At 35.0% G+C, this 13,344-nt stretch overlaps 1 protein-coding gene across 2 annotated transcripts in view; it reads left to right on the plus strand.

Moving 5' to 3' along the window:
- Nucleotides 1-13,344, plus strand: part of ZNF800 (zinc finger protein 800) — a 48,890-nt gene that overhangs the window by 18,264 nt on the left and 17,282 nt on the right. Inside the window, exons 4-6 of one of the 2 annotated variants that reach the window (XM_054726607.1) lie at nucleotides 361-504; nucleotides 3,708-5,403; nucleotides 6,609-8,054. In XM_054726607.1, the coding sequence (XP_054582582.1) occupies nucleotides 361-504; nucleotides 3,708-5,403; nucleotide 6,609 (1,841 nt within the window). In that variant the 3' untranslated portion in view covers nucleotides 6,610-8,054. Of the gene's footprint in view, nucleotides 1-360; nucleotides 505-3,707; nucleotides 5,404-6,608; nucleotides 8,055-13,344 lie in introns of those variants that run through there. The other variant, XM_054726608.1, reaches the window with a different exon arrangement.

Consider the following 13,344-nt stretch of genomic DNA (forward strand, 5'->3'; position numbering starts at 1 on the left):
CTATAGAATCAGAATTTCTGGGGGTGGGTCACATACATCTTTATTCCCAGGTCATTTTGATGATCAAACAAATAGATGTTGGGACCACTGTTGGGATATCCTAAGAATTGATTGACTTCAGAATTAGAAAAATAGCATTAATTTTAGTAGTCCTTATATCCAAATGATAGAAGGATTTTTGCTTAAAACTTAGTTTATAACTAAATTGTGAATAACACACTGTGGTAATAATTGGAAATGTCTATGTAATGTTTTTAACAAGTAAAACTGCACTTTTGGATTCTCAACAATGGTTGTTCAGTTTAAAAGTACATATTGAAGTTACCTTTTGTGTAAAGTTTTCTTTTCCCCTCCCCTTAGGAACTAAACAACTGAAACACATTTTATTAAAAGATGTGGACACTATTTTTGAATGTAAATTATGCCGAAGTCTCTTCAGAGGATTACCAAATTTAATTACCCACAAAAAATTCTACTGCCCACCAAGTCTCCAGATGGATGACAGTAAGTTTCAGTCATTTATTCAGTTATGCATTTTATAATTAAGTATCTTTATATTTCAACTGTATGTTTGTGTTAAATTATGGATATCCATTTATGGATAATTTAATGATAGAGAATAAAATTAAATACTTGGCTCAATGTTATATTCAGTTTCTTAGATATGGACTTTTATACCTGCGCTTTTCACTTGGATTTTCCTATAGATATATGAGGTTAGATTTATGAGTATATTTATTTGTATTAAAATATTGAATATTGTTTTTGAATGTTCATATGAATCATATAGTTTATAGTCAGGATTTATGTAAGTTACAATACTAATTCTTGAAGGGGATATTGGTATTTTTCGTCTTTAGTTCTTTAACATCATGTTACCAGATATGACTGATCATTTACTAAGATTCCTCTTAAGTGAATGAGAAGGTTGAATGAGTAAGTGAGTTGATTTCATGGGAATGGTAGAGAGTGTTAATCTTTCTACTGTTTTCTGGGTCTTGATTTGAAGATCAATTTTGTTCTCGGTGAAATTTATTTAGATCAGTCATTTTATCAGAAATTAGATTGTATTATGGGCTAACTTGAAATCTTAAATAACTTAATGTGAAGAAGGTAGATAGTAGGCCATTAAAGTGTTTGTGGAACCAGATGTTTGTTGAATTAAGTGTATTGCCCCTGTATAATTAAGTTGCTGTAATGGTGTTATTTTCTTGCTTTAAAGAACTCATGTAAATTCCTTAAAATATTTTAGTAATAGCTTACTTTCATAATTTTTTGTTCAGGGATTTAACTCTTTGTGGACTTACAAAATATGGAACTTATTTTACCAGTTTGATACTATAGTGCATTATGGATTTTGTGCGTTTTTAAACTTTTTGGGATGGGGTTGAAATACAAACTTCAAATATCAGCATGAAACTGATTTAAAGCATTATAAGACATAAGTGAAGTAAAAATTTCATACTTGGATACTGCTGTTAGAGCTACATACTATTTTTTAATTGAGATATAAATGAGAAGATTATAAAAATATATCATTGAGATATAATTGAAAAGTCTATAAAGATTAGTTTCAAATCTAACTTTTTAATTAAAATACCATTAAAAATAAATTTTCTGGTAGTTAATCCTTGTTATTTTTTAGTATGACTTAGGGAAATACAGGGTGTGGCAAAAGTAGGTTTACAGTTGTGAGTATGTGAAACTAGAGTTTATTCTTATATTATTATTTATTAATTATTGTATATTTCTGTACAAACAACTTTTGCCCAATGCTGTAGGTAAATGGATTTGCAGGATTATTGTGCTCTCTTCTTGGCAATACTCATTCTAGAGATACTGTTGTGAAAGTGTTATTCTTATATACACTTTATCCATTTTAAAAAGGAAGTACATAAGAAGAGCTATAATGAGTCATATCTTGTTTTCTAAACTGATAGGTAATATGATTCTGTGTTTGATAAGTAATGGCTTGAATTTAGAGTTGTATGTGGAAACGTAACTAGTGTTAGACAACTCTGTTCCAATAGGAATATTTAGTTCCCTATAGAGGGTGTAATCCTACCTAATAATAGAGTAATATGCAAATTGACTGTACCTTCGCTACACCCACAAGCCACGTCCACCAGCCACACCCACCAGGAAACCGTTGGAGGGACGTTGGGGTGTGGCGGAGCCCAAGGCCGGGAAAGCCTCGGAGGCTTTCCTGGCCTTGGCCACCAGCGGGCAGCCTGCACGGATCGCAGGTAACAACCAGGGGGTCGGCTCCTATGATCCATAGCAGGGACACTGGGTGTGGCCGAGCCCAAGGCCAGGAAAGCCTGGGGCAGAGGCTTTCCCGGCCTTGGGCACCAGTGGGGAGCCTGCATGGATCGCAGGCAACCACGGGGGTCGGCTCCTAAGATCCGTAGCAGGGAGGCTGGGGTGCAGCAGAGCCGAGGCCGCTGCCCGGGGCCAAGCCCTGACCCTGAAGGAAGGCAGAAGGCAGTGGCCACAACCAAGGCCTGGGTCCCGGGTGCTGGCAGAAAACTGGTGCAGGCAGCCAGGTAAATGAAGGTCTATTGCACGAATCTTCGTGCAAACGGGCTGCTAGTTATTGTATAAGTAAATAAAACTAACTTTTTGGAATAAATCCATGGTTTTTAATCATTTGTTTTAATAGAATTGTGTCATGTTAAGGAAACACATAATAGGACTGGGTTTAGCAAATACTTCTATATATCATGTTACTCATCTATACTAATAAAAGGGTAATATGCTAATTAGACTGGGTCGACCGGACATCTTCCGGTCGTGCAGTCCTCCTTCCGGACAAATCACGGTGGTGGGGTCTGAGGCAGAGGCAGTTAGGGGCAATCAGGCCAGCAGGGGAGCAGTTAGGGGTGATCAGGCCAGCAGGGGAGAGTGGTTAGGGGCGATCAGGCCGGCAGGCGAGGGAGGTTAGGGGTGATTAGGCCGGCAGGCAGAAGGGTTAGTGGCTATCAGGCAGGCAGATAGGTGAGCGGTTAGGAGCCAGTGATCCTGGATTGCCAAGAGGGATGTCTGATTGCCAATTTAGGCCCAATCCCTGTGGGCTAAACCGGCAGTCAGACATCCTCCTAGGGGTCTCGGATTGGAAAGGATGCAGGCTGGGGTGAAGGCCCCCCCCCCCCCATGCACAAGTTTCGTGCACCAGGCCTCTAGTGTTTATATATTTTCCTACAAATTTTATTTTTCATTTCCATAAGTATGTCTCCATACAATTAGAGTAGTTAATTTGTTATGGGTAAGGTTAATAGGAATGCTGTTACATTTTCTAAAAAAATTATTTTTATATGTAGTAACATTCTTCATTATGTTGTATCCATTTTGGGTTATGAAAACTTTGATTTGCCTTTGGTTGCCTAAAAATAAGAAATATTTTATTGTTTAGGATGCCCATGTGCTTATGTATTTTATAGTAAGGGCATTTAAAAGTGGAAGTAGCTCTTCCGTTGCATCAATTTCTTATCATTTGCATACTATGTTGAGGTCTTAAAGCAAATTTTAGTTTAATACTAGTTTTTATCTTCATAAAATACTGAAAAGAGATAATGCTGTTATGAAAATGAACATGAACCAGAAATATAAATTTTAAGATAGCCATTCATAATACATTAAAAAATATTAGAAGGCTATATAGCAGGCTAATTATTCCGGATTAAAATGTTGTTATTTTTTCTTAACAGACCTTCCTGATGTAAATGATAAACAAAGCCAAGCCATAAATGATCTCCTAGAAGCCATATATCCAAGTGTGGACAAGCGAGAATATATTATTAAGCTAGAACCCATAGAAACTAATCAAAATGCAGTGTTTCAGTATATTTCAAGGACTGATAATCCTACTGAAGTCACAGAGTCAAGCAGTACTACTCCTGAACAAACTGAAGTTCAAATACCAGAAAGTGACACTGAACATTCTAAAACAGTACCAGTTACAGTTACAGAGGTGGAAACTGTAGAGCCCCCTCCTGTTGAGATGGTTGCAGATGAAGTTGCACCCACATCTGATGAACAACCTCAGGAATCACAGGCTGACTTGGAAACTTCTGACAATTCTGATTTTGGTCACCAGTTGATATGTTGTCTTTGTAGAAAAGAATTTAATTCCAGACGAGGTGTTCGTCGTCACATTCGAAAAGTACATAAGAAAAAGATGGAAGAATTAAAAAAGTACATTGAAACACGAAAGAATCCAAACCAAACCTCTAAAGGACGCAGTAAGAATCTTCTAGTTCCATTAAGTAGGAGTTGTCCAGTATGTTGTAAATCATTTGCTACAAAAGCGAATGTAAGGAGGCATTTTGATGAAGTTCATAGAGGACTAAGGAGGGATTCAATTACTCCTGATATAGCAACAAAGCCTGGGCAACCTTTGTTCCTGGATTCTGTTTCTCCTAAAAAATCTTTTAAGACTCGAAAACAAAAGTCGTCTTCAAAGGCTGAATACAATTTAACCGCATGCAAATGCCTCCTTTGCAAGAGGAAATATAGTTCACAAATAATGCTTAAAAGACATATGCAAATGGCTCACAAGATAACTCTTTCTGGGACAAACTCTAAAAGAGAGAAAGGCCCTAATAATACTGCCAACAGTTCAGAAATAAAAGTTAAAGTTGAACCAGCAGATTCTGTAGAATCTTCACCCCCTTCCATTACCCATTCTCCACAGAATGAATTAAAGGGAACAAATCATTCAAATGAAAAAAAGAACACACCGGCAGCACAGAAAAATACAGTTAAACAAGACTCTGAAAGCCCTAAATCAACCAGTCCGTCTGCTGCAGGTGGCCAGCAAAAAACCAGGAAACCAAAACTTTCAGCTGGCTTTGACTTTAAGCAACTTTACTGTAAACTTTGTAAACGTCAGTTTACTTCCAAACAGAACTTGACTAAACACATTGAGTTGCACACAGATGGGAATAACATTTATGTTAAATTCTACAAGTGCCCTCTTTGCACTTACGAAACTCGTCGGAAGCGTGATGTGATACGACATATAACTGTGGTTCATAAAAAGTCATCCCGCTATCTTGGGAAAATAACAGCCAGTTTGGAGATCAGAGCTATAAAAAAGCCCATTGATTTTGTTCTAAATAAAGTGGCAAAAAGAGGCCCTTCGAGGGATGAAGCAAAACATAGCGATTCAAAACATGATGGCACTTCTAACTCTCCTAGTAAAAAGTATGAAGTAGCTGACGTTGGTATTGAAGTAAAAGTCACAAAAAACTTCTCTCTTCACAGATGCAATAAATGTGGAAAGGCATTTGCCAAAAAGACTTATCTTGAACATCATAAGAAAACTCATAAGGCAAATGCTTCCAATTCACCTGAAGGAAACAAAACCAAAGGCCGAAGTACAAGATCTAAGGCTCTTGTCTGGTGAGGAACAGTTAACAGAGTTTTGCTTTTTTCTCCCCATCGAACTAAAAAAATCATTTGACCATAATTTATAGCTGGTTCCATTTTAACACATTTGCTTCCATATATCTTATGGCAATGGGAACTGCAAGAGTAATGCACATATTGCATTTCCTCTTCAGTGTCCTTTATTCCAATGGCTTGGGAACAAAAGTTTAACTTCAGAACTTATCTTCCACAGGACAATGCAATATAGTTATAGGTAGATGGCACAGGGTCAGTGCTTTCCTCTCTATGTTGTAAAATATACATTTATATTGGCTTATGTTTACAATAGAAGTCTTCTGTTTAACTTTGCACAGGTTTAATTTGATTCAGTGACTTAGTCTACTAATAAATGCATTGTAGGAAAGTTAAATATATTAGAAGAATGAATTTGTGAAGGCGATAATTATAGGAAAAAAGTCCTTTGAGGCACTGTAATTATTGTAAAAATTAATCTGTGACGGCTAAATAAAGTGCTGCACTCAAAAAAAAAATCCCCAAATTGAATTTAGAATGATTAGCATTATTATTTACATTTAACATAGTGTTTTTAGGCAAAGGGGAAAACTTGATAAAAGTTTGGAATTTCTTTTTCCTTCTCCTTGGGAGTATGTGTCAGTTACCATTTTTAAGTTTGATCTATGAGAATGATTACTTAGATCCCAAATCCTCTTATTTTTCCCTTTTTTGTTTAAATAACTTTGGCGATCATTTAAAAAATATAGTTAATATTATTAAATAGGGATTAAAAATTTTTTTTGGTGTGGTTGTGCATTGCAAGAAAAGTGAAATCCCTGTTGGGAAGAAAGAAAAAAAATAATACTTTTTTAGGAGGTTTTGGAACAAATGTAGATTTTTTAAATGCAATATAAAATAAGTAGATTCCCTATCCTTTTTTTTTTCAAGTCTCTCTATATTTTTAATTTAAAGTTCACCTCCAGTACCTGTGTCCCCTGAGTTAAGGCAATTAATATATTTAATTAGTATTAAGTTAGTTTTGGATTCAGGTTCTCAAGAGTGCTGAGTAGGTTAAATGTTGTGGTTTGATTATAACATTTTTTTATTTTTGTGGAAAACTTGTGATGAAACCATTCTTTAGAAGTGATTTACTATTGTATAATTTTAAAAACAAGCTTTGATTGGTGAACTCAAAAGTGTTCATTTATTCCATTTCTCCTCAGATAACTTCAAGTGATGTACGAAAAGGTTTGGAGTTCATATTTGTGGAAAGACTTTAAATTGGTGTTAGAACCACTAAACGTCTTCAAATGGTACTATGAGAAAAAAAAAAGAAAAACATTTTCATAAATATTTGACTGTAACTGCTGTTTTCTCACTAAAAGGATAATTATCTAACCACTTGTTTCAAAGGCACTGCCTTTCCCAGCACTTTCAAGTAGCTGTGACATTTACCTATTGTCATCACAGTCCATCAGCTAACCAGTGTCTACAAAAATGTTGCAAATTTTGTTTTTCAAACAATTTGTTGATTAAAGCGATCAACAACATGAAGAAAATATCACCACTGGTGATTTTTAATTGACAAAGACTTGATATCTTAGTGATTTTAGTTTTGTTCCACTTCATTTGGCAAAATTTTCATCTGGATTGTACAGATACCTGGTTTCCTAGTGAGTGTATGTTATGACCAAAAGACAAATTAGTATCAACACATTATACATATTTAGCTTACTAATTATTGGTAATTATTTTCACATTCGTTTATTTCTAACTTGTTCTCCAGCACTTAAATGTTTGGAAGTTTCATTCTAAAATATATACTTACAGGAAAGTTCCAGTTCATTTTCACCCATGATCATTACATTTTTCATTTGTAAACATCTGAGGTTTTTATGAAAATTTAACATTCCCCTATTTTTCTTTAAATTTTATACAAAGCACTTTAATGATAGATGCAACTTAATTTTTCAGTTTCTATTTTTTTAAAAGACCACACATTTACTAATGTTAATATGAAGGTAGTAAATAGCTTACCGATATTTTATGGATGCTGACAATCCATGCACAACCACTTCTTATGATACTAGTTTATTTCTTTAAATATTGCTAAAAAAGGCAGGTGGGGTGTAAACCCTGATTTTTTTCTCCCAAGTAAAATCTGAAATGACCACTTTAGATATTTGATTCCTACTGTAAAATTTGGAAAATAATGAATTCTTGTTCATTTTTATAATCAAGATTTTAGGAAAAACAGAAGTACACCTATCTTTATGAAATTTTGGACAGGTTTTGTGTATCAATCTTTTGTACTTTTTAGGGAATATTTTATTTTTTAGTAATTTTTGTCAAATTATAATTTTAAAAGGTACAGCAGAGAATATACCATGTTTTTATATAGGTTCATACCTGTACTTAGGAGGGACCCTGTCCATCTATATACTTTTGTATAAAATTTTAAAATGTTGAAGATCCACAAGGTCATAATAAAATACTTCTATAGCTAGAGAAACATTTACCCTCCCCAGTGCTTTGCACTAAAATATACTGTGAAAGGAAACTAGAAAGACTGTAACTGTTGCTGGAAATGTTCTATATTGAATGTACATGCTCTTGTTGGAAAAATGTACTATATGTGATGGAAATAAACCAGACTTGGAGTTATTTCAGCTAAATGTGCTTCAACAAAGGTGCATTGGTTGAAACTTAAATGTTTTATTATCAAATTTAAATTTATTCAGTGACTATGAGCAGCTACACTTGAATTATATCTTGATAGTTTTATTTTTAAAAATTAGATTTATAATTTCTCTTTAATTTAAAAACAGATTTACTTTTCCACATATGGAAAACTTGTACTTATAGGTCTAACTTTAATGATTAATAGTGTAATATATTTAGGGAACTAAATGTGTAGGTGGTATTTCATTTATAAACCATCTTCATTAGTTGCACATTATTAAACATGTATGTTTGACTTTTGCAAAGTGTTATCTTTTATGCATTCCTACACACAAGACATATTCCAAAGATATTTTCCAGACTTAAGTACCTGTAACCAGTGAAAAGATAAGAGAATTCTTAAAAAGCTTGGGTTAGCTCTTTACTACAGCCTTTCATCGGTATGTCAGACTTTTCTTCTCTGCTTTACTTCTTAAATACTATATGGAAGAAAGAGGGGAGCCCAATTGCTGGAATTTTCTTACTTCACTCACCTGTTTCCACATGTTTTCTCTGTCATAACTCTAGGGCTACACAGGAATTTAGAAGGAGAGACGGGGTTCAAGGACTGTCAAAAATATTATGTGAGTCACTGAGAAAAAAATAAAGCTTTGTTAGGACTGGTTTACATTAGAAGGGCCTAGAGAGATTAGGAATATTTATCATAATAACCAAACTAACAGATCATGGCAGACATAGAAGTTAGAGGCTAAACTGGGACCAGTTTAGAAAGGTAGAATGAATAAGAAGAAGTGATTTGAAACTCTTTGTTCTTCCTATTCCTTTCTGGTCTTCATTCTTATTTTTTGGTTTTATTTTGAATCTTGCTCTCTGTCATCTCAGAGGCTTAGGGTTGAGCCTCTTGAGAAGAAGCCTAGGAAATTGGTGCTGGAAGCCATTTTGCATGTAGGCTATATAAACAAATATTGATAGCATTTTTTCTTCTTGGTGTAGGGAGGTAAAAGAACCACCAGAAACTGCTTATAATATATTAAGACCTATCTCTGGCTATAGATAATAACCACCTTTGCTGCTATTGGCTCAATTAAGAGTTTTTCTTTAGAATTGAACTCATCTTTCTTCCTGAAGATACGGTCCTCTCCTAAGTGTGATGAAAAGTAGAAACAAAAGATATGGCTTGCACTTCAATTTCCTAAGTTTGGATAGTACAAGTGAGGGCTGGATGAGGTATGGCTGACACTGGGCAGGTATTCATTAGCAGATGTACCTTGAATGCACAATGACTTGGTTCATGTCTCTTATTTTTTCTTCTTTATTTCCTATTTCAAGAGGAAAACCTTCTTGAAGAATATATACATATTCTTGAAAAATATATAAATTACCCATATTTAATTTTTAGCTTAGTTTTGTATATATGAGTCAGGTTTTCTGTTGACACAGATTGCTTGCATTGTTTAAAAGTACCTTAACAATTTTTAGGAATATGATTTTTATGTTGTTTTATGGTCAATAGTCTGTTCTCAGTTTGTTTTAAAGAGTCTGTGGATGCAGTAGCAGCAGGAGGGGAAGAATGGGGGGTGGGAGGGTTGTTCCTTTGCTGTGGCTTGAGGCTGTGGGTATAGAAAGAGGAATTTCCCAGGTGTTATGACAACTAGTTATGGAGATAGAGAGGCATAAGTGGATATCATTTATTGTTGTGAAGTTGTAAAAGACCTCTTCAAATAACATGACCACTGAAGATGAGATAGAAATACTTCTAAAACTTTGGAAATGAGGTTTCCAGGTTTATTGCAGTGGCCTGCGGAAGTATTCCAGATCCTTAGGAGTTTTAGAAGTCACTTATCTAACGGACTCCATAGATTACCAGAATTATGATTTAGCCATGGTTCTGTTAGTTGATCTGAAACCATGCTCTAGAATATGTGTAGCATGCTGTTGGCTGTGCTGTTAGACAAGATTCTTCAGTACTCTGTTATTCTTTTCCTCTTCTCTGACTTTAAGAGCTAATCGAAACCTCAGGATTGAAGAGGAGTAGGGATCAGCAATCTAAGAACTGCTATTAGTTGTTTGGTTTCTAAGTCATCAGACACATGATAGAATGCAGAATAAAACATGTTTCATTTAAAGTCACAATTATTTTGCCTTTGTAACTTCCCAATTTCTCCTCTTAAAATTTTTTTTCTGTAGACTTTTCCTTTGACTCATGTTTTGAGCTTCCAACTCTTATCTTTCCTGTTTTCTCTTCTGGGTAACAAGAGATCTTAGAACTAAGATAGCTAAAACGTTTTTTGAGAAGGCAAGAGGGTGTGAAGTCAGCTCATTTCTTCCTGAATCTTAATGTTCTATATTCTATGTGTCAGGTTTATTATTTAATTTTAGACTTCTTCCTCTGCATATATTCACCACTAGTGTACCACAAACGGGAGCATAGGTGCATCTGGTTGGGAAAATGCCCAAAGTTGGAGGTTTTGCTGTGTGCCCACTCAGCAGAATTAATTTGCTTGATTGTGTATTTTTGAAGTCAGGGTCTATGTCTTGATAATTTTGTTTAGTGCCTAGCATATTTGATGTATACCAGGCTCTTTAAATAAATGTTTGATAATGATATTAAAGTAAGCAGTAGCCTTTTCCGTCTCAAAACCATGTTGTCATATACTTTGACAATTTAAGTTCATAAATTTTTACTATCTTAGTATTGATAGATTTCACTTATTTTAGGAAATATCACCAGTACTAAAATGAGAGTTTATGATAATAAAGAGAATTCTTAGCTAATCATAATGAATGTTCATGGAGTGCTTATTGTATGCCAAGCACTCTGCTGATCCTTCACATGCATAGTACTCCTAATTCACCAACAGCTCTCTCAAGTAAGAACTGTTTCTTCATTTTCCTCATTTTGTAGTACAGAAAATTGAAACTTAGAGAAGTTCAGTGATTTATTCAAGTTCACATCAGTAGTATATTACAGAATTGAGACTTGATACTAAGTCTGACTACAATGCATGTGCCCTTCATCAGTACACCTAACATTTGCACATTTGCAAAGCACATTCACTACATTACCTTATTGGCAGTTTAGTGTAATGCTTGGGAGCCAGATTAGTTGGTGAAATTTCTGGATCCACAAATTATTTACTGAGTGACATTACCTCACGTATAAAATAGAGATCCCAGTACTTCTTAACCTCATAAGTTGTTGTGAGGATAAAATGAAAAACACATTTAAAATACTTAGAACAGTGCATGGCATGTTACAGTAAATGTTAGGATTACTATAAGTGATCAAAATGTGGGAATTTTTTTATTACCTCAAGTTTAGAAAGTTTTAGAGAAAACTTTATTGCTACACATCATATTTTAACTGCTGCTTTTATTTAATTGATACAATGAAGGTAACTATAATTTTCTATCAGTTCTTTTCTAATCAGATATTACTAGTTTATTATTCTTACTCGTAAGTGTTTATCTTGCAAAAGGTGTTAGGTAGTTGTAAGCACATTCATTGTAAGTTACACTTTATTTTTATGGTTATTCCCCAGAGTAACCCATCTTCTTAAAATTCTCATTATTATGTGTTCTGTCACACAAATATTTTATTCTTGGTCATGTGTAAAATATTGATATGGAATACATATTAACATAGCTGAAATATTTCTGTAAAACAAAAGTGGATATGTGGTATTATTTGAGAGAAAGCATTCAATTATGGAAAGAGTGGATTCTTCAGAAGAGCATGATTTAGGCTAAGCCAGGAGTTTCTTTGGTGAGTGTGCCATGAAAAGATAAATAACACTTGTCAACAGTCTTGCCCATGGTAGTCATTAGTGGCAGTACTCCAAATTTCAACGGAGGCCCACGTACTGTTAAATTATCTGCTGAGAGAGTTTACCCCCACATCTGACAGTTATTGATTTAGCTTTTTCTTTTTTTTTTTTTTAAATCCTCTCCTGAGGATACGTTTTTTAGGGAGAGGAATGGAGAGAGATCAATTGGTTGCCTTCCATACAAGCCCTCACTGGGGAGCGAACCCGTAATCTAGGTATGTGCCCTGACTAGGAATCGAATGCACGACCCTTTGGTACACAGAAGGACACTCCAACCAACTGAACCATGGGGCCAGGGCTGATCTTGCCTTTTTTAACAACAAGATGATTTTAGAAATTTTAGTGTTTTAGGGCAGTGATGGGCAACCTTTTGAGCTTGGTGTGTCACACTTCGCCAAAAAACGGAGCATAACTCGGGTAGTGTGTCACTTTGAGGAAAAAAATTATTTCGCAAATGTTTCATCCTCAGGAGCAGCAAATGTTTCATCCTCGGCATGCAGCCGCCTCAGCGGCCGCGTGTCATCAGAAATGGCTACGCGTGTCAGTGCTGACATGCGTGTCATAGGTTCGCCATCACTGGTTTAGGGACTGGTATAATTTGCAACACCGGAGAACCTTGTTTCTAGGTTTGGAACTTGAGATCAAGTGTGTGGCTTCTTAATAATTCTGATATTCAACTACTTTTGTCAGGTGTCTGGAGCATATTTCTGGCACACGGAATATTGTAATGTTTAAACAATAGAATGGTGTGGTTGAAAAAATAGCCAGACCAAAATAAAAAGCTCCCATTTGGAATACTTGGAGCAATAATAACTTGCAATGTATTTGGGTGTCCTGTTCTACATAATCTGGTAACACTTTCACTACAAAAGTATGTAATGTTGATAGCCAGAGGAGAAATTAATACATCAGAATGAACCAAAATGAACCTTAAGTGCATATAACTCATATTACAACTCAGGTTTTTAATCCCTTTTATCTGTGGGATTATCCTGAAAGTAAATTAGTGCTAACAAGTGGATCTGTGACTGTAGTCAAACTTCCTAAGCTGTACAAAGTATTTTTTTTTAACCTGAGGCTGTTTTGGGTGCTTTGGTAGATCTGAATCCCAAAGTACCTGCTAGTTGTGACTGATAGCTTTTATTTTGGATGGGAACAAAAAACAAGTACTTTTCTAAGAAAAAATAGGGAAGCACTAGGAATATTGTGTGCTCAAGTGACTGAATGATATGGAAAAAAATTAACTTAGGGAAAGGATTTTTATGTAGTTTCTTTGAATTTTTGAGAGACAATTTGTTAGGGTTGTTTTATATAAGCTTCTGTAGGAGAGTGGTTATGTCATTTTCATGCCTTTTGGTCATTAGATGTTATTGAGTTCCAGCCAGTTAACTAGATCTAAGCAGCACAGTATCTTTAAACCACAGATGCTACAAGATGGAAGTACTTGTAA

Source organism: Eptesicus fuscus, chromosome 14, assembly GCF_027574615.1.
Source record: "Eptesicus fuscus isolate TK198812 chromosome 14, DD_ASM_mEF_20220401, whole genome shotgun sequence".
Classification (NCBI taxonomy): domain Eukaryota; kingdom Metazoa; phylum Chordata; class Mammalia; order Chiroptera; family Vespertilionidae; genus Eptesicus; species Eptesicus fuscus.